The 22,993-nt window shown below is 49.0% G+C and overlaps 1 protein-coding gene across 1 annotated transcript in view; it reads right to left on the reverse strand.

The window, feature by feature from the left end:
- Positions 1–22,993, reverse strand: part of LOC311246605 (uncharacterized protein) — a gene marked incomplete at its 3' end in the record, with an annotated part of 135,360 nt that overhangs the window by 110,068 nt on the left and 2,299 nt on the right. Inside the window, exons 2-3 of the mRNA XM_084336755.1 lie at positions 15,642–15,864; positions 604–765 (exon numbers count right to left, since the gene is read on the reverse strand). Coding sequence (XP_084192881.1) covers positions 604–765; positions 15,642–15,864 — 385 coding nt within the window. The remainder of the gene's footprint in view (positions 1–603; positions 766–15,641; positions 15,865–22,993) is intronic.

Below are 22,993 nucleotides of genomic sequence, written 5' to 3' on the forward strand. Positions count from 1 at the left end.
GTGCCCTGGATTCTTTAACGACGGAATTCAGACGGGACCTCGGTTTAACATCTCATCCGAAGGACAGCACTCGCAACTATACAGTGTCCCTATCACCGTAACACCATTGTTACTGCCAAGTCCAGAGGACAGAGTGCTCCCTGCTGGACCACCACTTTCGGACACCGGCCTTGACCGGGGCTTGAACCGGTGATCTTCCAATCATGAATCCGGAGCTCTACCCATGTAGCCACACTGCCAGCTTTATTTGATAGAATTTCAATAGAAAATAAATAAATAAAATAAATACAATTAACACCAGGCAAAAAAGGGCACTTTTTGACTCTAAGGGCAAAAGGGCAGAAGCTTATGTTAGATGTTTAGACACACACACACACACACACACACACACACACACACACACTACACACACACACACACACACACACACACACACACACACACACACACACACACACACACACACACACACACACACACACACACACACACACACACACACACACACACACACACACACACACACACACACACACACACACACACACACACACACACACACACACACACACACACCACACACTGCTAGTCAGTATAACTTACCACCATGTTGTTTTTGGAGACCCAGCAGTCTGGGGGGAAGTCTTGGAGCATGGGAACCAGGAACTGCAGACAGCCGTCCCAGTGACACAGCAGCAGCATCATACCAATCAGGTTCACTATTCTCACCATGGCACTGGCCAGGTCATAGGTCATATGGAAGATCTGATGAGCAGCAGGGAGAGAGAGGGAGGAGGAGGAGGAGGAAGAAGAAGAAGAAGAAGAAGAAGAAGAAGAAGAAGAAGAAGAAGAAGAAGAAGAAGAAGAAGAAGAAGAAGAAGAAGAAGAAGAAGAAGAAGAAGAAGAAGAAGAAGAAGAAGAAGAAGAAGAAGAAGAAGAAGAAGAAGAAGAAGAAGAGACGCAGAGAGGCCAGGCTGTGTTCACTTTGCCATCAGGGGGACATTGAGACAGAACCTCACTTCCTGCTATACTGTGAGAAATACAAGGATCTAAGAGAAGTCTTCTTTGATAAAATAAACAAAATTGACGCACAGTTTATCCATCTCCCTGATCGCCAAAAGCTGCTACACATGTGTGGGGAGAAAAGTCAGTGTACAGCATTAGCTGCAAAATATGTAGACGGTTGTCACAAAATACGAGAACAAGCCCTGTAAATGTATCTGAGTGGCCACACTTGAAAAATGACTACCCGATCGAGTGACTATTTTGTAAATTAATATGTTTCTTGTTGATTGTCCTTACTGTTATTACTAATATTATGATATTTTATTGCTTAATATATATGTTATTGTTTGTATGTTGAACAAATAAGTATGGCAATAAGTATGTTAATATTTCATGCCAATAAAGCCTATTTGAATTTGAATTAGAGGGAGAGGGAGTAGATAGAGGGACAGTTGGAATGAAGGAGAGTGTCACTTTTCACGTTTGTTTTTTGAGACATTATTAATCAAAGTGTACAATATACCCCAGCATAATTAAAGGTGCATTCAGTAAGATTTGAGGGACTGAGAATGTGGACCATATAGACTCAACCATGTACAAGTATGTGGAATAAGCATGTGATTTAATGATTGAGTCTACTTGGTCCTCATTCAGCAATAATCAAAAATCGTACTGAGCGCACCTTTAAATAGCAGAAGCTCAAACAAATCTCCTTTTACTGAACACCTCCTCCTATATTCTGGGCTCTCTCTCCCCTCTGTCCTCCTCACCTCCTCCTCCTATATTCTGGTCTCTCTCCCCTCTGTCCTCCTCTCCTCCTCCTCCTATATTCTAGTCTCTCTCTCCCCCCTGTCCTCCTCTCCTCCTCCTACTATATTCTAGTCTCTCTCTCCCCCCTGTCCTCCTCTCCTCCTCCTACTATATTCTAGTCTCTCTCTCCCCCCTGTCCTCCTCTCCTCCTCCTACTATATGCTGGTCTCTCTCTCCCCTCCCTCTGTCCTCCTCTCCTCCTACTACTATATGCTGGTCTCTCTCTCCCCTCTCTCTCCCCTCTGTCCTCCTCTCCTCCTCCTACTATATTCTAGTCTCTCTCTCCCCTCTGTCCTCCTCTCCTCCTCCTACTATATTCTGGTCTCTCTCCCCCCTCTGTCCTCCTCCCCTCCTCCTACTATATGCTGGTCTCTCTCTCCCCTCCCTCTGTCCTCCTCTCCTCCTCCTACTATATTCTGGTCTCTCTCTCCTCTCTGTCCTCCTCTCCTCCTACTACTATATTCTGGTCTCTCTCCCCTCTGTCCTCCTCCTACTATATTCTAGTCTCTCTCTCCCCTCTGTCCTCCTCTCCTCCTCCTACTATATTCTAGTCTCTCTCTCCCCTCTGTCCTCCTCTCCTCCTCCTACTATATTCTAGTCTCTCTCTCCCCTCTGTCCTCCTCTCCTCCTACTACTATATTCTGGTCTCTCTCCCCTCTGTCCTCCTCCTACTATATTCTAGTCTCTCTCTCCCCTCTGTCCTCCTCTTCTCCTCCTACTATATTCTGGTCTCTCTCTCCCCTCTGTCCTCCTCTCCTCCTCCTACTATATGCTGGTCTCTCTCTCCCCTCTGTCCTCCTCTCCTCCTCCTACTATATTCTGGTCTCTCTCTCCCCTCTGTCCTCCTCTCCTCCTTCTACTATATTCTGGTCTCTCTCTCCCCCTGTCCTCCTCTCCTCTATATATTCTGGTCTCTCTCTCCCCCTGTCCTCCTCTCCTCTATATATTCTGGTCTCTCTCCCCTCTGTCCTCCTCTCCTCCTTCTACTATATTCTGGTCTCTCTCTCCCCCTGTCCTCCTCTCCTCTATATATTCTGGTCTCTCTCCCCTCTGTCCTCCTCTCCTCCTCCTACTATATGCTGGTCTCTCTCTCCCCTCTGTCCTCCTCTCCTCCTCCTCCTATATTCTGGTCTCTCTCTCCCCTCTGTCCTCCTCTCCTCTATATATTCTAGTCTCTCTCTCCCCCTGTCCTCCTCTCCTCCTCCTACTATATTCTGGTCTCTCTCCCCTCTGTCCTCCTCTTCTCCTCCTACTATATTCTGGTCTCTCTCTCCCCTCTGTCCTCCTCTTCTCCTCCTACTATATTCTGGTCTCTCTCTCCCCTCTGTCCTCCTCTCCTCTATATATTCCGGTCTCTCTCTCCCCTCTGTCCTCCTCTCCTCTATATATTCTGGTCTCTCTCTCCCCTCTGTCCTCCTCTCCTCTATATATTCTAGTCTCTCTCTCCCCTCTGTCCTCCTCTCCTCCTCCTCCTATATTCTGGTCTCTCTCCCCCTGTCCTCCTCTCCTCCTCCTACTATATTCTAGTCTCTCTCTCCCCCTGTCCTCCTCTCCTCTATATATTCTGGTCTCTCTCTCCCCTCTGTCCTCCTCTCCTCCTCCTACTATATTCTGGTCTCTCTCCCCCTGTCCTCCTCTCCTCCTCCTACTATATTCTAGTCTCTCTCTCCCCCTGTCCTCCTCTCCTCTATATATGCTGGTCTCTCTCTCCCCTCTGTCCTCCTCTCCTCCTCCTACTATATTCTAGTCTCTCTCCCCCCTCTGTCCTCCTCTCCTCCTCCTACTATATGCTGGTCTCTCTCTCCCCTCTGTCCTCCTCTCCTCTATATATTCTGGTCTCTCTCTCCCCCTGTCCTCCTCTCCTCCTCCTACTATATTCTAGTCTCTCTCTCCCCTCTGTCCTCCTCTCCTCCTCCTACTATATGCTGGTCTCTCTCTCCCCTCTGTCCTCCTCTCCTCCTCCTAATATATGCTGGTCTCTCTCTCCCCTCTGTCCTCCTCTCCTCCTCCTACTATATGCTGGTCTCTCTCTCCCCTCTGTCCTCCTCTTCTCCTCCTACTATATTCTAGTCTCTCTCTCCCCTCTGTCCTCCTCTCCTCCTCCTACTATATTCTAGTCTCTCTCTCCCTCTGTCCTCCTCTCCTCCTCCTACTATATTCTAGTCTCTCTCTCCCCTCTGTCCTCCTCTCCTCCTCCTACTATATTCTAGTCTCTCTCTCCCCTCTGTCCTCCTCTCCTCCTCCTACTATATTCTAGTCTCTCTCTCCCCTCTGTCCTCCTCTTCTCCTCCTACTATATTCTGGTCTCTCTCTCCCCCCTGTCCTCCTCTCCTCCTCCTACTATATGCTGGTCTCTCTCTCCCCTCTGTCCTCCTCTCCTCCTCCTACTATATTCTGGTCTCTCTCTCCCCTCTGTCCTCCTCTCCTTCTCCTACTATATGCTGGTCTCTCTCTCCCCTCTGTCCTCCTCTCCTCCTCCTACTATATTCTGGTCTCTCTCCCCTCTGTCCTCCTCTTCTCCTCCTACTATATGCTGGTCTCTCTCTCCCCCTGTCCTCCTCTCCTCCTCCTACTATATTCTGGTCTCTCTCTCCCCTCTGTCCTCCTCTCCTTCTCCTACTATATGCTGGTCTCTCTCTCCCCTCTGTCCTCCTCTCCTCCTCCTACTATATGCTGGTCTCTCTCTCCCCTCTGTCCTCCTCTCCTCTATATATTCTAGTCTCTCTCTCCCCTCTGTCCTCCTCTCCTCTATATATTATAGTCTCTCTCTCCCCCTGTCCTCCTCTCCTCCTCCTACTATATGCTGGTCTCTCTCTCCCCCTGTCCTCCTCTCCTCCTCCTACTATATGCTGGTCTCTCTCTCCCCTCTGTCCTCCTCTCCTCCTCCTACTATATGCTGGTCTCTCTCTCCCCCTGTCCTCCTCTCCTCTATATATTCTAGTCTCTCTCTCCCCTCTGTCCTCCTCTCCTCCTCCTACTATATTCTGGTCTCTCTCTCCCCCTCTGTCCTCCTCTCCTCCTCCTACTATATTCTGGTCTCTCTCTCCCCTCTGTCCTCCTCCTCTCCTCCTACTATATGCTGGTCTCTCTCTCCCCTCTGTCCTCCTCTCCTCTATATATTCTGGTCTCTCTCTCCCCTCTGTCCTCCTCTCCTCTATATATTCTGGTCTCTCTCTCCCCTCTGTCCTCCTCTCCTCCTCCTCCTATATTCTGGTCTCTCTCTCCCCTCTGTCCTCCTCTCCTCCTCCTACTATATTCTGGTCTCTCTCTCCCCTCTGTCCTCCTCTCCTCCTCCTACTATATTCTAGTCTCTCTCTCCCCCTGTCCTCCTCTCCTCCTCCTACTATATTCTAGTCTCTCTCTCCCCCTGTCCTCCTCTCCTCATTCTACTATATGCTGGTCTCTCTCTCCCCTCTGTCCTCCTCTCCTCCTCCTACTATATTCTGGTCTCTCTCTCCCCTCTGTCCTCCTCTTCTCCTCCTACTATATTCTGGTCTCTCTATCCCCCTGTCCTCCTCTCCTCCTCCTACTATATGCTGGTCTCTCTCTCCCCTCTGTCCTCCTCTCCTCTATATATTCTAGTCTCTCTCTCCCCTCTGTCCTCCTCTCCTCCTCCTACTATATTCTGGTCTCTCTCTCCCCTCTGTCCTCCTCTCCTCCTCCTACTATATTCTAGTCTCTCTCTCCCCTCTGTCCTCCTCTCCTCCTCCTACTATATTCTGGTCTCTCTCTCCCCCCTGTCCTCCTCTCCTCCTCCTACTATATTCTGCTCTCTCTCTCCCCTCTGTCCTCCTCTCCTCCTCCTACTATATTCTGGTCTCTCTCTCCCCTCTGTCCTCCTCTCCTCCTCCTACTATATTCTAGTCTCTCTCTCCCCCTGTCCTCCTCTCCTCCTCCTACTATATTCTAGTCTCTCTCTCCCCTCTGTCCTCCTCTCCTCTATATATTCTGGTCTCTCTCTCCCCTCTGTCCTCCTCTCCTCCTCCTACTATATTCTGGTCTCTCTCTCCCCTCTGTCCTCCTCTCCTCCTTCTACTATATGCTGGTCTCTCTCTCCCCTCTGTCCTCCTCTCCTCCTCCTACTATATTCTGGTCTCTCTCTCCCCTCTGTCCTCCTCTCCTCCTCCTACTATATGCTGGTCTCTCTCTCCCCTCTGTCCTCCTCTTCTCCTTCTACTATATGCTGGTCTCTCTCTCCCCTCTGTCCTCCTCTCCTCCTTCTACTATATGCTGGTCTCTCTCTCCAAATATTTAGGAGTGCACCTAGATGATAAGCTGGCCTGGGCTGCTAATGCGGAAGCACTTTACAAGAAAGGACAGAGCAGGCTGTTCTTCCTTAGGAGGCTCAGGTCTTTTAATGTGTGTGGGGAAATGTTGTACATGTTTTATCAGGCAGTGGTGTCAAGTGTGCTCCTCTACGCCTCTGTCTGTTGGGGTGGTAATACCACGGCCAGGGATACCAGACGGCTGGATAAGCTGGTCAAGAAGGCTGGCTCAGTGGTGGGGAGGAGACTGGACCCACTGGGGACCGTGGTGGAGAGCCGCACTCAGAGCAAGCTGCTGGCCATCATGGGCAATACCAACCACCCTCTCCACCACACCCTGGTGGGGCAGAGCAGCAGTCGCAGCGGACGGCTCATCTCCCTGCACTCACGGACTGAGCGGCACAGGAGGTCCTTTGTCCCCACAGCCATCAGACTGTACAACAGCGTATTATAGTTACACCTGTTTTTACACCTGTTTTTACACCTGTTTTTACATCTGTTTTTACACCTGTTTTTATACACCTGCTTTTAATCTAATCACGCTCCTATTTTAATTTTAATATTGATGGGTATGATTTGATTGAATTTTATCATGTACTTATTTTAATTCATGATGCAGACATAATGTGTAACTACTGTTTGGGAATGGTCAAATGTCTGTATGCTATGTGAGCTGCGAGATACCCTGAATTTCCCCAAGGGGATTAATAAAGTATCTATCTATCTATCTATCTATCTATCTATCTATCTATCTATCTATCTATCTATCTATCTATCTATCTATCTATCTATCTATCTATCTATCTATCTATCTATCTATCTATCTATCTATCTATCTATCTATCTATCCTACTATATTCTGGTCTCTCTCTCCCCCTGTCCTCCTCTCCTCCTCCTACTATATTCTGGTCTCTCTCCCCTCTGTCCTCCTCTCCTCCTCCTACTATATGCTGGTCTCTCTCTCCCCCTGTCCTCCTCTTCTCCTACTATATTCTAGTCTCTCTCTCCCCCTCTGTCCTCCTCTCCTCCTCCTACTATATTCTGGTCTCTCTCTCCCCTCTGTCCTCCTCTTCTCCTCCTACTATATGCTGGTCTCTCTCTCCCCCTGTCCTCCTCTCCTCTATATATTCTAGTCTCTCTCTCCCTCCTGTCCTCCTCTCCTCCTCCTACTATATTCTAGTCTCTCTCTCCCCCCTCTGTCCTCCTCTCCTCCTCCTACTATATTCTGGTCTCTCTCTCCCCTCTGTCCTCCTCTTCTCCTCCTACTATATTCTGGTCTCTCTCTCCCCTCTGTCCTCCTCTCCTCCTCCTACTATATTCTGGTCTCTCTCTCCCCTCTGTCCTCCTCTCCTCCTCCTACTATATTCTAGTCTCTCTCCCCCCTCTGTCCTCCTCTTCTCCTCCTACTATATGCTGGTCTCTCTATCCCCTCTGTCCTCCTCTCCTCTATATATTCTAGTCTCTCTCTCCCCTCTGTCCTCCTCTCCTCTATATATTCTGGTCTCTCTCTCCCCTCTGTCCTCCTCTCCTCTATATATTCTAGTCTCTCTCTCCCCTCTCTCCTCCTCCTACTATATTCTAGTCTCTCTCTCCCCTCTCTCCTCCTCTCCTCCTCCTCCTATATGCTGGTCTCTCTCTCCCCTCTGTCCTCCTCTCCTCCTCCTCCTATATTCTGGTCTCTCTCTCCCCTCTGTCCTCCTCTCCTCCTCCTACTATATTCTAGTCTCTCTCTCCCCTCTCTCCTCCTCTCCTCCTCCTCCTATATTCTAGTCTCTCTCTCCCCCTGTCCTCCTCTCCTCCTCCTACTATATTCTGGTCTCTCTCTCCCCCTGTCCTCCTCTCCTCCTCCTCCTATATTCTAGTCTCTCTCCCCCCTCTGTCCTCCTCTTCTCCTACTACTATATGCTGGTCTCTCTCTCCCCTCTGTCCTCCTCTCCTCCTCCTCTCCTCCTCCTCCTATATTCTAGTCTCTCTCCCCCCTCTGTCCTCCTCTTCTCCTACTACTATATTCTGGTCTCTCTCTCCCCCTGTCCTCCTCTCCTCCTCCTACTATATTCTGGTCTCTCTCTCCCCCTGTCCTCCTCTCCTCCTCCTACTATATGCTGGTCTCTCTCTCCCCTCTGTCCTCCTCTCCTCCTCCTCTCCTCCTCCTACTATATTCTGGTCTCTCTCTCCCCTCTGTCCTCCTCTTCTCCTCCTACTATATTCTGGTCTCTCTCTCCCCCTGTCCTCCTCTCCTCCTCCTACTATATTCTAGTCTCTCTCTCCCCTCTGTCCTCCTCTTCTCCTCCTACTATATTCTGGTCTCTCTCTCCCCTCTGTCCTCCTCTCCTCCTCCTACTATATGCTGGTCTCTCTCTCCCCTCTGTCCTCCTCTCCTCCTCCTACTATATGCTGGTCTCTCTCTCCCCTCTGTCCTCCTCTCCTCTATATATTCTAGTCTCTCTCTCCCCTCTGTCCTCCTCTCCTCTATATATTCTAGTCTCTCTCTCCCCTCTGTCCTCCTCTCCTCCTCCTACTATATTCTGGTCTCTCTCTCCCCCTGTCCTCCTCTCCTCCTCCTACTATATTCTGGTCTCTCTCTCCCCCTGTCCTCCTCTCCTCCTCCTACTATATTCTGGTCTCTCTCTCCCTCTGTCCTCCTCTTCTCCTCCTACTATATGCTGGTCTCTCTCTCCCCCTGTCCTCCTCTCCTCCTCCTACTATATTCTGGTCTCTCTCTCCCTCTGTCCTCCTCTTCTCCTCCTACTATATGCTGGTCTCTCTCTCCCCCTGTCCTCCTCTCCTCCTCCTACTATATTCCGGTATCTCTCTCCCCCCTGTCCTCCTCTCCTCCTCCTACTATATTCTGGTCTCTCTCCCCCCCCTGTCCTCCTCTTCTCCTCCTACTATATTCTGGTCTCTCTCTCCCCTCTGTCCTCCTCTCCTCTATATATTCTGGTCTCTCTCCCCTCTGTCCTCCTCTCCTCCTCCTACTATATGCTGGTCTCTCTCTCCCCTCTGTCCTCCTCTCCTCCTCCTACTATATGCTGGTCTCTCTCTCCCCTCTGTCCTCCTCTCCTCCTCCTACTATATGCTGGTCTCTCTCTCCCCTCTGTCCTCCTCACCTCATCCTACTATATTCTGGTCTCTCTCTCCCCTCTGTCCTCCTCTCCTCCTCCTACTATATTCTGGTCTCTCTCTCCCCTCTGTCCTCCTCTCCTCCTCCTACTATATTCTAGTCTCTCTCTCCCCTCTGTCCTCCTCTCCTCCTCCTACTATATTCTGGTCTCTCTCTCCCCTCTGTCCTCCTCTCCTCCTTCTACTATATGCTGGTCTCTCTCTCCCCTCTGTCCTCCTCTCCTCCTCCTACTATATTCTGGTCTCTCTCTCCCCTCTGTCCTCCTCTCCTCCTCCTACTATATGCTGGTCTCTCTCTCCCCTCTGTCCTCCTCCTCTCCTCTATATATTCTGGTCTCTCTCCCCTCTGTCCTCCTCTCCTCTATATATTCTGGTCTCTCTCTCCCCTCTGTCCTCCTCTCCTCCTCCTACTATATTCTGGTCTCTCTCTCCCCCTGTCCTCCTCTCCTCCTCCTACTATATTCTGGTCTCTCTCTCCCCTCTGTCCTCCTCTCCTCTATATATTCTGGTCTCTCTCCCCTCTGTCCTCCTCTCCTCTATATATTCTGGTCTCTCTCTCCCCTCTGTCCTCCTCTCCTCCTCCTACTATATTCTAGTCTCTCTCTCCCCCTGTCCTCCTCTCCTCCTCCTACTATATGCTGGTCTCTCTCTCCCCTCTGTCCTCCTCTTCTCCTCCTACTATATTCTAGTCTCTCTCTCCCCTCTGTCCTCCTCTCCTCCTCCTACTATATTCTAGTCTCTCTCTCCCCTCTGTCCTCCTCTCCTCCTCCTACTATATTCTAGTCTCTCTCTCCCCTCTGTCCTCCTCTCCTCCTCCTACTATATGCTGGTCTCTCTCTCCCCTCTGTCCTCCTCTTCTCCTCCTACTATATTCTGGTCTCTCTCTCCCCTCTCTCCTCCTCTCCTCCTCCTACTATATTCTGGTCTCTCTCTCCCCTCTGTCCTCCTCTCCTCTATATATTCTAGTCTCTCTCTCCCCCTGTCCTCCTCTCCTCCTCCTACTATATGCTGGTCTCTCTATCCCCTCTCTCCTCCTCTCCTCCTCCTACTATATTCTAGTCTCTCTCTCCCCTCTGTCCTCCTCTCCTCCTCCTACTATATTCTGGGCTCTCTCCCCCCTCTGTCCTCCTCACCTCCTCCTACTATATTCTGGTCTCTCTCTCCCCTCTGTCCTCCTACCCTCCTCCTACTATATGCTGGTCTCTCTCTCCCCCTGTCCTCCTCTCCTCCTCCTACTATATTCTGGTCTCTCTCCCCTCTGTCCTCCTCTCCTCCTCCTACTATATTCTGGTCTCTCTCCCCTCTGTCCTCCTCTCCTCCTCCTACTATATGCTGGTCTCTCTCTCCCCTCTCTCCTCCTCCTCTCCTCCTCCTCCTATATTCTAGTCTCTCTCTCCCCTCCCTCCTGTCCTCCTCTCCTCCTCCTACTATATTCTGGTCTCTCTCTCTCCCCTCTGTCCTCCTCTTCTCCTCCTACTATATTCTAGTCTCTCTCTCCCCTCTGTCCTCCTCTCCTCCTCCTACTATATTCTGGTCTCTCTCTCCCCTCTGTCCTCCTCTCCTCCTCCTACTATATTCTGGTCTCTCTCTCCCCCTGTCCTCCTCTCCTCCTCCTACTATATTCTAGTCTCTCTCTCCCCTCTGTCCTCCTCACCTCCTCCTACTATATTCTGGTCTCTCTCTCCCCTCTGTCCTCCTCTCCTCCTACTACTATATGCTGGTCTCTCTCTCCCCCCTGTCCTCCTCACCTCCTCCTACTATATTCTGGTCTCTCTCTCCCCTCTGTCCTCCTCTCCTCCTCCTACTATATTCTGGTCTCTCTCCCCTCTGTCCTCCTCACCTCCTCCTCCTATATTCTAGTCTCTCTCTCCCTCTGTCCTCCTCACCTCCTCCTACTATATGCTGGTCTCTCTCTCCCCCTGTCCTCCTCTCCTCCTCCTACTATATGCTGGTCTCTCTCTCTCCTCTGTCCTCCTCTCCTCCTCCTACTATATTCTGGTCTCTCTCTCCCCTCTGTCCTCCTCTCCTCCTTCTACTATATGCTGGTCTCTCTCTCCCCTCTGTCCTCCTCACCTCCTCCTACTATATGCTGGTCTCTCTCTCCCCCTGTCCTCCTCTCCTCCTCAAGTTTCAAGTTTCTTTAATAGTTGTCATACAGAAGTACAGAATACTTTTATACAAAATGCTTCTTACTGTTACTGTTAAGGCCTCTACATGCTACAGCAAATTCAAAGCAACTTCAACACAACATCGGAGCGATTTCAGCGCGCTTGTTGCAGACAGTCTTGTAGACTGTGTTGCTTGGGCGTTGCGTACCTGTGTCCAAAATCTAATCTAAAGACCCGTTGCGTTGGTATTGCGTAGCAGTGATTGGTTGGTAGTGAATGGGGGCGGGGCTGTCATAGAATAATATTGGTCAGCGAGGAATACCACCCGCCATTGTTGTAGGCAGCAAGCTATGCTATCAATATTAGCTAAATAATTAGCTTCATAACTGGCCTTTTTCTGAAAACCCAAGCACATATTGTTCCATAGCATACGCCTTCAGTTGATCATGACAAATCCTCTCTTACCTTGACGATTAAAAAGCCTCCATAATTTAGTAAATAAAGCTGTAGCCAGCCAGCTAGCATTGGTGATATTCAAAATGCTATCCACATTAGCTACATAGCTAACCAACTAAATACAATGGTATCCTGAGGTAATGTTAAATACAACGTTTGCTAGTCGAAATGACTGGACACACAGGGACAAGTTAAACATCAATCAATTAATTTATTCCAACAGGTAGTTTGAGCTGCATGTGAGCCGGTCTTTCTCTCCTCTCCATTGGAAACGAATGAAGTTACGTTGAAGCACAGAACCGGCTGACAAAAGTTATGCTGCTAGCAACAGACACTATAATACTTCCGGTCGGGGGATTTCAAAATAAAAGAGCGACGACTAAAAGCACCGGAAATACGTTTATTTTGTACATTATCTAACGTTAACACGAACCTAAACTAACTTTAGATTAGTTTAGGTTCGTGTAACGTTAGATATTGTAAAAAATAAACGTATTTACGGTGCTTTTAGACTCGCTCTTTTATTTTGAAACCCCCCGCCCGGAAGTAAAAATGATGCTTATTCTTCTGCCTGTTATCAATGGGTTGGTTGAGAAGGGAAGCGTCATCTATCTAGGGAACCTAGCTACGTACGGGGTACAATGTTACATAGGCTGCGCGTTGATTTTGCAGAAGCATAAAGGTAGAGTGTCTGCAACACCGTTGCTTTGTCGATGTTGTGTTGAAGTTGCTTTGAATTTGCTGTAGCATGTAGAGGCCTTTACTCCTACTATATTCTAGTCTCTCTCCCCCCTCTGTCCTCCTCTCCTCCTCCTACTATATTCTAGTCTCTCTCCCCCCTCTGTCCTCCTCTCCTCCTCCTACTATATTCTAGTCTCTCTCCCCCCTCTGTCCTCCTCTCCTCCTTCTACTATATGCTGGTCTCTCTCTCCCCTCTCTCCTCCTCCTACTATATTCTAGTCTCTCTCTCCCATCTGTCCTCCTCTCCTCCTCCTACTATATGCTGGTCTCTCTCTCCCCTCTGTCCTCCTCTCCTCCTTCTACTATATGCTGGTCTCTCTCTCCCCTCTGTCCTCCTCCCCTCCTCCTCCTATATTCTGGTCTCTCTCTCCCCCTGTCCTCCTCTCCTCATCCTACTATATGCTGGTCTCTCTCTCCCCTCTGTCCTCCTCTCCTCCTCCTACTATATGCTGGTCTCTCTCTCCCCTCTGTCCTCCTCTCCTCCTTCTACTATATGCTGGTCTCTCTCTCCCCTCTGTCCTCCTCTCCTCCTCCTACTATATGCTGGTCTCTCTCTCCCCTCTGTCCTCCTCTCCTCCTTCTACTATATGCTGGTCTCTCTCTCCCCTCTGTCCTCCTCTCCTCCTCCTACTATATTCTAGTCTCTCTCTCCCCTCTGTCCTCCTCTCCTCCTCCTACTATATGCTGGTCTCTCTCTCCCCTCTGTCCTCCTCTCCTCCTTCTACTATATGCTGGTCTCTCTCTCCCCTCTGTCCTCCTCTCCTCCTCCTACTATATTCTGGTCTCTCTCTCCCCCTGTCCTCCTCTCCTCCTCCTACTATATTCTGGTCTCTCTCTCCCCCTGTCCTCCTCTCCTCCTCCTACTATATGCTGGTCTCTCTCTCCCCTCTGTCCTCCTCCTCTCCTCTATATATTCTGGTCTCTCTCTCCCCTCTGTCCTCCTCTCCTCCTCCTACTATATTCTGGTCTCTCTCTCCCCTCTGTCCTCCTCTCCTCTATATATTCTAGTCTCTCTCTCCCCTCTGTCCTCCTCTCCTCTATATATTCTAGTCTCTCTCTCCCCCTGTCCTCCTCTCCTCCTCCTACTATATTCTGGTCTCTCTCTCCCCTCTGTCCTCCTCTTCTCCTCCTACTATATTCTGGGCTCTCTCTCCCCTCTGTCCTCCTCTCCTCTATATATTCTGGTCTCTCTCTCCCCCTGTCCTCCTCTCCTCCTCCTACTATATTCTGGTCTCTCTCTCCTCTGTCCTCCTCACCTCCTCCTACTATATTCTGGTCTCTCTCTCCCCTCTGTCCTCCTCTTCTCCTCCTACTATATGCTGGTCTCTCTCTCCCCTCTGTCCTCCTCTCCTCCTCCTACTATATTCTGGTCTCTCTCTCCTCTCTGTCCTCCTCTTCTCCTCCTACTATATGCTGGTCTCTCTCTCCCCTCTGTCCTCCTCTCCTCCTCCTACTATATTCTGGTCTCTCTCTCCTCTCTGTCCTCCTCTCCTCCTCCTACTATATTCTGGTCTCTCTCTCCTCTCTGTCCTCCTCTCCTCCTCCTACTATATTCTGGTCTCTCTCTCCTCTCTGTCCTCCTCTTCTCCTCCTACTATATTCTGGTCTCTCTCTCCCCTCTGTCCTCCTCTCCTCTATATATTCTAGTCTCTCTCCCCTCTGTCCTCCTCTCCTCCTCCTACTATATGCTGGTCTCTCTCTCCCCTCTGTCCTCCTCTTCTCCTCCTACTATATTCTGGTCTCTCTCTCCCCTCTGTCCTCCTCTCCTCCTTCTACTATATTCTGGTCTCTCTCCCCTCTGTCCTCCTCTCCTCTATATATTCTGATCTCTCCCTCCCCCTGTCCTCCTCTTCTCCTCCTCCTATATTCTGGTATCTCTCTCCCTTCTGTCCTCCTCTTCTCCTCCTACTATATTCCTCTCTCTCTCCCCTCTGTCCTCCTCACCTCCTCCTACTATATTCCGGTCTCTCTCTCCCCTCTGTCCTCCTCTCCTCCTCCTACTATATTCTGGTCTCTCTCCCCTCTGTCCTCCTCTCCTCTTCCTACTATATGCTGGTCTCTCTCTCCCCCCTGTCCTCCTCACTTCCTCCTACTATATTCTGGTCTCTCTCTCCATCTGTCCTCCTCTCCTCCTCCTCCTATATTCTGGTCTCTCTCCCCTCTGTCCTCCTCTCCTCCTCCTACTATATTCTGGTCTCTCTCTCTCCACTGTCTCCAGGCTGAAATCCTTCAACGTCTGTAAAAGGATGTTGAGGATGTTCTACGAGTCGGTGGTGGCGGGCGCCTTCTTGTACGCTGTGACCTGCTGGGGCACTGGGGAGAGCGGGGATGCAAACAGGCTGGATAAGCTGGTCAGGAAGGCCAGTAACGTGGTAGGGGTGGAGCTGGACTCTCTAGCGGTGGTGGCGGAGAGGAGGAGCCTTGCTAAGCTCCATGCCATCAGGGACAAGCCCTCCCACCCACTATACACACTTGGCTGACAGGAGGAGCATGTTCAGTGCTAGGCTCACACTACCCAAATGTAGCACTGAACCGCACAGGAAGTCCTTCATTTCGACAGCCATCAGACAATACAATATACAATGCATCACTGTGCCTCACTGCATCACTGAGCACAGAGTGACAGTTACCATCTTCCTGGACTTTTACTTTTAAAACAACATTGTCAATATTACACTTACAGTACACTTAATGATCTCTGTATTTTTTACTGTATATTTATATTAGAATGTACATACATTACATAGGAAATGTGAATCCCGGACCGTATTTTATTTGATCGTATTATTATTATTTTATTCTTAGGCTTATTTTATTCTTTAATCTTTTGTTATTCCTATTCGTGATTTGTTTGTCTACCTAAATGTTTACTGTGAGCGATTTGTAGTGGCAAATTTCCCTCGGGATGATTAACCCTTTCACTGCCACACGACAACAGGTTAACCCTTTCACTGCCGCACGACAGCAGGTTAACCCTTTCACTGCCCGTTACCCGTCGGTAGTGTGATAGTAAAGGGTTAACCTTCTGTAGTGCGGCAGTGAAAGGGTTAAAGTATTTCTATTCTATTCTATTCTATTCTATTCTATTCCTCCTCCTACTATATTCTGGCCTCCCCCCCCCCGCTGTCCCACTCACCTCCTCCCACTGGTGGATGTAGCGTATGAGTCGGGACAGGCGGAGAAGCCGCAGCAGGCTGAGGATCTTGGTGAAGCGGACGATGCGCAGGGCCCGGGCCGTCCTGTAGACCTCCGAGTCCAGCCGGGCCTCCAGGTCCACCATCAGGAAGATGTAGTCCACTGGGATGGACGACACAAAGTCCACCAGGAACCAGCTCTTCAGGTAGCGCTGCCGGATCGCCCTGGAAGAACAAGTTACACAGTTCACTATGCAGAGGAGGCATCAACAGGGACTACTAGACCAGTTACACAGTTCACTATGCAGAGGAGGCATCAACAGGGACTACTAGACCAGTTACACAGTTCACTATGCAGAGGAGGCATCAACAGGGACTACTAGACCAGTTACACAGTTCACTATGCAGAGGAGGCATCAACAGGGACTACTAGACCAGTTACACAGTTCACTATGCAGAGGAGGCATCAACAGGGACTACTAGACCAGTTACACGGTTCACTATGCAGAGGAGGCATCAACAGGGACTACTAGACCAGTTACACGGTTCACTATGCAGAGGAGGCATCAACAGGGACTACTAGACCAGTTACACAGTTCACTATGCAGAGGAGGCATCAACAGGGACTACTAGACCAGTTACACAGTTCACTATGCAGAGGAGGCATCAACAGGGACTACTAGACCAGTTACACAGTTCACTATGCAGAGGAGGCATCAACAGGGACTACTAGACCAGTTACACAGTTCACTATGCAGAGGAGGCATCAACAGGGACTACTAGACCAGTTACACAGTTCACTATGCAGAGGAGGCATCAACAGGGACTACTAGACCAGTTACACGGTTCACTATGCAGAGGAGGCATCAACAGGGACTACTAGACCAGTTACACGGTTCACTATGCAGAGGAGGCATCAACAGGGACTACTAGACCAGTTACACGGTTCACTATGCAGAGGAGGCATCAACAGGGACTACTAGACCAGTTACACAGTTCACTATGCAGAGGAGGCATCAACAGGGACTACTAGACCAGTTACACAGTTCACTATGCAGAGGAGGCATCAACAGGGACTACTAGACCAGTTACACGGTTCACTATGCAGAGGAGGCATCAACAGGGACTACTAGACCAGTTACACAGTTCACTATGCAGAGGAGGCATCAACAGGGACTACTAGACCAGTTACACAGTTCACTATGCAGAGGAGGCATCAACAGGGACTACTAGACCAGTTACACAGTTCACTATGCAGAGGAGGCATCAACAGGGACTACTAGACCAGTTACACAGTTCACTATGCAGAGGAGGCATCAACAGGGACTACTAGACCAGTTACACAGTTCACTATGCAGAGGAGGCATCAACAGGGACTACTAGACCAGTTACACAGTTCACTATGCAGAGGAGGCATCAACAGGGACTACTAGACCAGTTACACAGTTCACTATGCAGAGGAGGCATCAACAGGGACTACTAGACCAGTTACACGGTTCACTATGCAGAGGAGGCATCAACAGGGACTACTAGACCAGTTACACGGTTCACTATGCAGAGGAGGCATCAACAGGGACTACTAGACCAGTTACACAGTTCACTATGCAGAGGAGGCATCAACAGGGACTACTAGACCAGTTACACAGTTCACTATGCAGAGGAGGCATCAACAGGGACTACTAGACCAGTTACACAGTTCACTATGCAGAGGAGGCATCAACAGGGACTACTAGACCAGTTACACGGTTCACTATGCAGAGGAGGCATCAACAGGGACTACTAGACCAGTTACACAGTTCACTATGCAGAGGAGGCATCAACAGGGACTACTAGACCAGTTACACAGTTCACTATGCAGAGGAGGCATCAACAGGGACTACTAGACCAGTTACACAGTTCACTATGCAGAGGAGGCATCAACAGGGACTACTAGACCAGTTACACAGTTCACTATGCAGAGGAGGCATCAACAGGGACTACTAGACCAGTTACACAGTTCACTATGCAGAGGAGGCATCAACAGGGACTACTAGACCAGTTACACAGTTCACTATGCAGAGGAGGCATCAACAGGGACTACTAGTAGTGTGGTAGTGAAAGACGGGGTTAACCTTCTGTAGTGTGGTAGTGAAAGGGTTAACCTTCTGTAGTGTGGTAGTGAAAGGGTTAACCTTCTATGCAGAGGGGGAATCGACAGGGACTACTAGTAGTGTGGTAGTGACAGGGTTAACCTTCTGTAGTGTGGTAGTGAAAGGGTTAACCTTCTATGCAGAGGAGGAATCAACAGGGACTACTAGTAGTGTGGTAGTGACAGGGTTAACCTTCTGTAGTGCGGTAGTGAAAGGGTTAACCTTCTGTAGTGCGGTAGTGAAAGGGTTAACCGTCTGTAGTGTGGTAGTGAAAGGGTTAACCTTCTGTAGTGCGGTAGTGAAAGGGTTAACCTTCTGTAGTGTGGTAGTGAAAGGGTTAACCTTCTATGCAGAGGGGGAATCGACAGGGACTACTAGTAGTGTGGTAGTGACAGGGTTAACCTTCTGTAGTGCGGTAGTGAAAGGGTTAACCTTCTATGCAGAGGAGGAATCAACAGGGACTACTAGTAGTGTGGTAGTGACAGGGTTAACCTTCTGTAGTGCGGTAGTGAAAGGGTTAACCTTCTGTAGTGCGGTAGTGAAAGGGTTAACCGTCTGTAGTGTGGTAGTGAAAGGGTTAACCTTCTGTAGTGCGGTAGTGAAAGGGTTAACCTTCTGTAGTGTGGTAGTGACAGGGTTAACCTTCTGTAGTGCGGTAGTGAAAGGGTTAACCTTCTGTATTGTGGTAGTGAAAGGGTTAACCTTCTGTAGTGCGGTAGTGACAGGGTTAACCTTCTGTAGTGCGGTAGTGACAGGGTTAACCTTCTGTAGTGCGGTAGTGAAAGGGTTAACCTTCTATGCAGAGGAGGAATCAACAGGGACTACTAGTAGTGTGGTAGTGACAGGGTTAACCTTCTGTAGTGCGGTAGTGAAAGGGTTAACCTTCTGTAGTGTGGTAGTGAAAGGGTTAACCTTCTATGGAGAGGAGGAATCAACAGGGACTACTAGTAGTGTGGTAGTGACAGGGTTAACCTTCTGTAGTGCGGTAGTGAAAGGGTTAACCTTCTGTAGTGTGGTAGTGAAAGGGTTAACCTTCTATGGAGAGGAGGAATCAACAGGGACTAGGGGGAACGTCTGTAGTGTGGTAGTGACAGGGTTTTCTGTAGTGCGGTAGTGACAGGGTTAACCTTCTGTAGTGTGGTAGTGACAGGGTTAACCTTCTGTAGTGCGGTAGTGAAAGGGTTAACCTTCTGTAGTGTGGTAGTGAAAGGGTTAACCTTCTATGCAGAGGAGGAATCAAGAGGGACTACTAGTAGTGTGGTAGTGACATGGTTAACCTTCTGTAGTGCGGTAGTGAAAGGGTTAACCTTCTGTAGTGTGGTAGTGAAAGGGTTAACCTTCCGTAGTGTGGTAGTGAAAGGGTTAACCTTCTATGCAGAGGAGGAATCAACAGGGACTAGGGGGAACATCTGTAGTGTGGTAGTGACAGGGTTAACCTTCTGTAGTGCGGTAGTGAAAGGGTTAACCTTCTGTAGTGTGGTAGTGAAAGGGTTAACCTTCTATGCAGAGGAGGAATCAACAGGGACTAGGGGGAACGTCTGTAGTGTGGTAGTGACAGGGTTAACCTTCTGTAGTGCGGTAGTGAAAGGGTTAACCTTCTGTAGTGCGGTAGTGAAAGGGTTAACCTTCTGTAGTGCGGTAGTGAAAGGGTTAACCTTCTGTAGTGTGGTAGTGACAGGGTTAACCTTCTGTAGTGCGGTAGTGAAAGGGTTAACCTTCTGTAGTGCGGTAGTGAAAGGGTTAACCTTCTGTAGTGTGGTAGTGAATGGGTTAACCTTCTGTAGTGCGGTAGTGAAAGGGTTAACCTTCTGTAGTGCGGTAGTGAAAGGATTAACCTTCTGTAGTGTGGTAGTGAAATGATTAACCTTCTGTAGTGCGGTAGTGAAAGGGTTAACCTTCTGTAGTGTGGTAGTGAAAGGGTTAACCTCAAGTCAAGTCAAGTCAAGAGTTTTAATTGTCACGGCATACAGGTATACAATGAAATGCGGCTGGTCTTGCCCGCGATGATGTGCAATACAGTGGTACAACATATAATAGAATCCAATAAAAATACAGTGGTACAACATATAATAGAATCCAATAAAAACAACAGTGCAATAAACAGGTAACATGGTGTGACATTTCGGTATCTGTACATAGTATTTACAGAGCATATAGGACATGCTAGGTAGCTTTAGTAGTGCAATACACTGTTCCTGTTGTTATACTAATTTAAAGTGGCCTTTCCTCTTGGCCATAAGTGTGCGTGTGTGCGGCATGAGTGTTAAAGTGGCTGCTAGTGTGTGAGCGTGCTCAGCGTGCATGTCGTGTGTGTGCTTGTGTGTGGATAGTTCAGTTTCTGTGGCTCTCAATGTTCATTGTTCAAGGCTCTGATGGCCTGGGGGAAGAAGCTGAGCCTAAGCCTCTCCGTCCTAGTAGCTGGGGTTCGCAGGCGTCTGCCTGACCTCAGCAGCTGGAACAGGCTGTTATTGGGGTGCAGAGGAGGAATCAACAGGGACTAGGGGGAACGTCTGTAGTGTGGTAGTGACAGGGTTAACCTTCTGTAGTGGGGTAGTGAAAGGGTTAACCTTCTATGCAGAGGAGGAATCAACAGGGATTAGGGGGAACGTCTGTAGTGTGGTAGTGACAGGGTTAACCTTATTTTTTTTATCCACTTTTTCTTCTTATTTTTTCTATTTTTCTCCCATCCCAATTTCGTATCGCCAATTCTCCCCTTCAATTCTCCCCTCCCTTGTCTTGAACATTGCTAGACTATGCCTCCCACTGGTCGGCTGTAGTGAGGATAGAAGCCTTGCATCACGTGTCCCCTTCGGTACACAAGGAGGCAGCCTGTCGCATCTCTTCACCAGACAGCGTGGACTCTGTGGCGAGGAGTAACGCGTGGGAGGCTCACGATGCCCCCGATACTTCCTGTCTCTGCTGTACAGGTGTCGCCCAACCGACCTGTAGGAGTCGCTGTCCACAACGTCCAATCCCCACCCATCGACTTTCCACCCGCTACCTCTGCCAATTGAGATAGTATGACGACTGGCCTAAGCCGCAGGCAGTGCTGACTCGGGGAGTCGAGACCGGAGTCTCTTGCACTGGTGACGAGCGCAATCTCCGCTACATTTACATACATTTACATTTACATTTAGTCATTTAGCTGACGCTTTTATCCAAAGCGACTTACAAGTTCTGTACGACAGGTCATCAGGAAGGGTACAACTCTATCAGCTGAGTAACAATGTTCATCAAAGTGTTGGTTAGTTTATTAGGACAAGTGCATGACAGTAAGGTTAGTTAGGGTTAGATTTTTTGTATTTTTACGCCACCCAGTCGCCACACAGCCTTCTGTAGTGTGGTAGTGAAAGGGTTAACCTTCTGTAGTGTGGTAGTGAAAGGGTTAACCTTCTGTAGTGTGGTAGTGAAAGGTTAATCCAGTCGCCTGCAACTGGTACAAAATGCGGCTGCCCGTCTGCTTTCCGTTACCAGGAAATGTGACCACATCACACCAGTTCTGGCTTCTCTCCACTGGCTCCCCGTTCGTTTCCGTATTGATTTTAAACTTTTATTGACTGTTTTTAAAGCACTACACGGGCTGGCTCCACTGTACTTAGCTCAGCTCCTGCATCACCACACCCCATCCAAAGCCCTAAGGTCTGCTGACCAGCTGCTGCTGGAGGTGCCTAGGACCAGGCTTAAAACTAGGGGAGATAGAGCCTTTGCTGCTTCTGCCCCCCGGCTCTGGAACAGCCTCCCCCACATAAGATCTGCCCAGAGCCTAGAGCTTTTTAAATCATTTCTCAAAACACACCTCTTCTCCCTGGCCTTTTTTTTCCATCTGATTTTCTATGCTTTTCCTCCCATCCCAATTTTAGTCATTATGCCAATTCCCCTCCTCCCCTACCTGGTCGTTGTGCGCATGTTCCCCCTACTGGTCGGTACAAGGGAACCCTGAAGTCAACCATATGCTTCCTCCGACACATGTGGAGACAGCCAGCGGCTCTTTTTTCACCTGGCAGCGAGGGCTCTCATTGGTGAAGTGTAACGCATGGGAGGTCACGCTGCCTTCACCACTTCCTGCCTTTCGCTGAGCAGGCGCCCAGACCTGACCTGTAGGTGTCGCTGTCCACAACGCCAGATTACCACCCACGACTTCCCTCCCGCTAACTCAGCCAAACGAGTTAGTATGACGATCGGCCCAAGCCGCAGGGCAATGCTGACTCCGGGAGTTGAGACCGCAGCCTCTTGCATCGGTGACGAGCGCAATCTCCGCTACGCCACCCGACCGCCTACGTTCTCCCTGGCCTTTGACCAGAGCTAGTGTTGACAGAGTCAGCTATGGGGCGACAATAATATGTTCATGAGGTATGGTTTCTATCTTTAGCCATTAAACGGCGTGGTTTATTTCACATTGGTACACAGCAGTACATGAGACATCCTTCTCTTATGAGAGCGACAGTGGAAGAGACAGAGGGGGAGTCGACATCTCCTTTTATACCTCTATACCTGGCGGCAGCATTAACAGCTCTGCATAGAGCGCCCTCTTGTGGAATCAGTTAGACAGTTACTCAGTTACTTGCAATCATACATAACCTCTAACTTTAACAGCTGGCCTAGAATTTACACATGATGTCCGCTGTCACTCTGGACTTTTTTATCCAATTTTCCTGTCTCTTTTTATATTGCACTTTGCCCTTGCTTTCTTATATGTAACTGTTTTTCTGTAATTTTAGTGTATTTTATTGCATTGTATGTGTTTTTATCATGTTGTAAAGCACTTTGGTTTGGCTGTTAGTCATTTGTGAATGTGCTATATAAATAAAACTGACTTGACTTGACTTGACTTCTGCATTATGGTAGTGAAAGTGTAAACCCTTTGTAGTGTGGTAGTGAAAGTGTTAACCCTTTGTAGTGTGGTAGTGAAAGTGTAAACCCTTTGTAGTGTGGTAGTGAAAGTGTTAACCCTTTGTAGTGTGGTAGTGAAAGTGTTAACCCTTTGTAGTGTGGTAATGCAAGTGTTAATGTGGTAACATTGACTGTGTATTTCATAACTAATATGTGTGTATAAATTAGAAAACCAAAATGCAAGAAATCTGGGGTGCCGTTTGGAACAAACAGTATCAGGTTTCAGTGTTGTGTGACATTCTGGGGAGAGCCTTCAGGCCAACCCCCACACAAACAGATTACTCAACTGTTAGCAGATTTCAGAGACAGTCAACCAAACCCCTGCTGTTGTTGAA

This window comes from Notolepis coatsorum, assembly GCF_963971535.1.
Source record: "Notolepis coatsorum genome assembly, chromosome: 19".
Taxonomy (NCBI): domain Eukaryota; kingdom Metazoa; phylum Chordata; class Actinopteri; order Aulopiformes; family Paralepididae; genus Notolepis; species Notolepis coatsorum.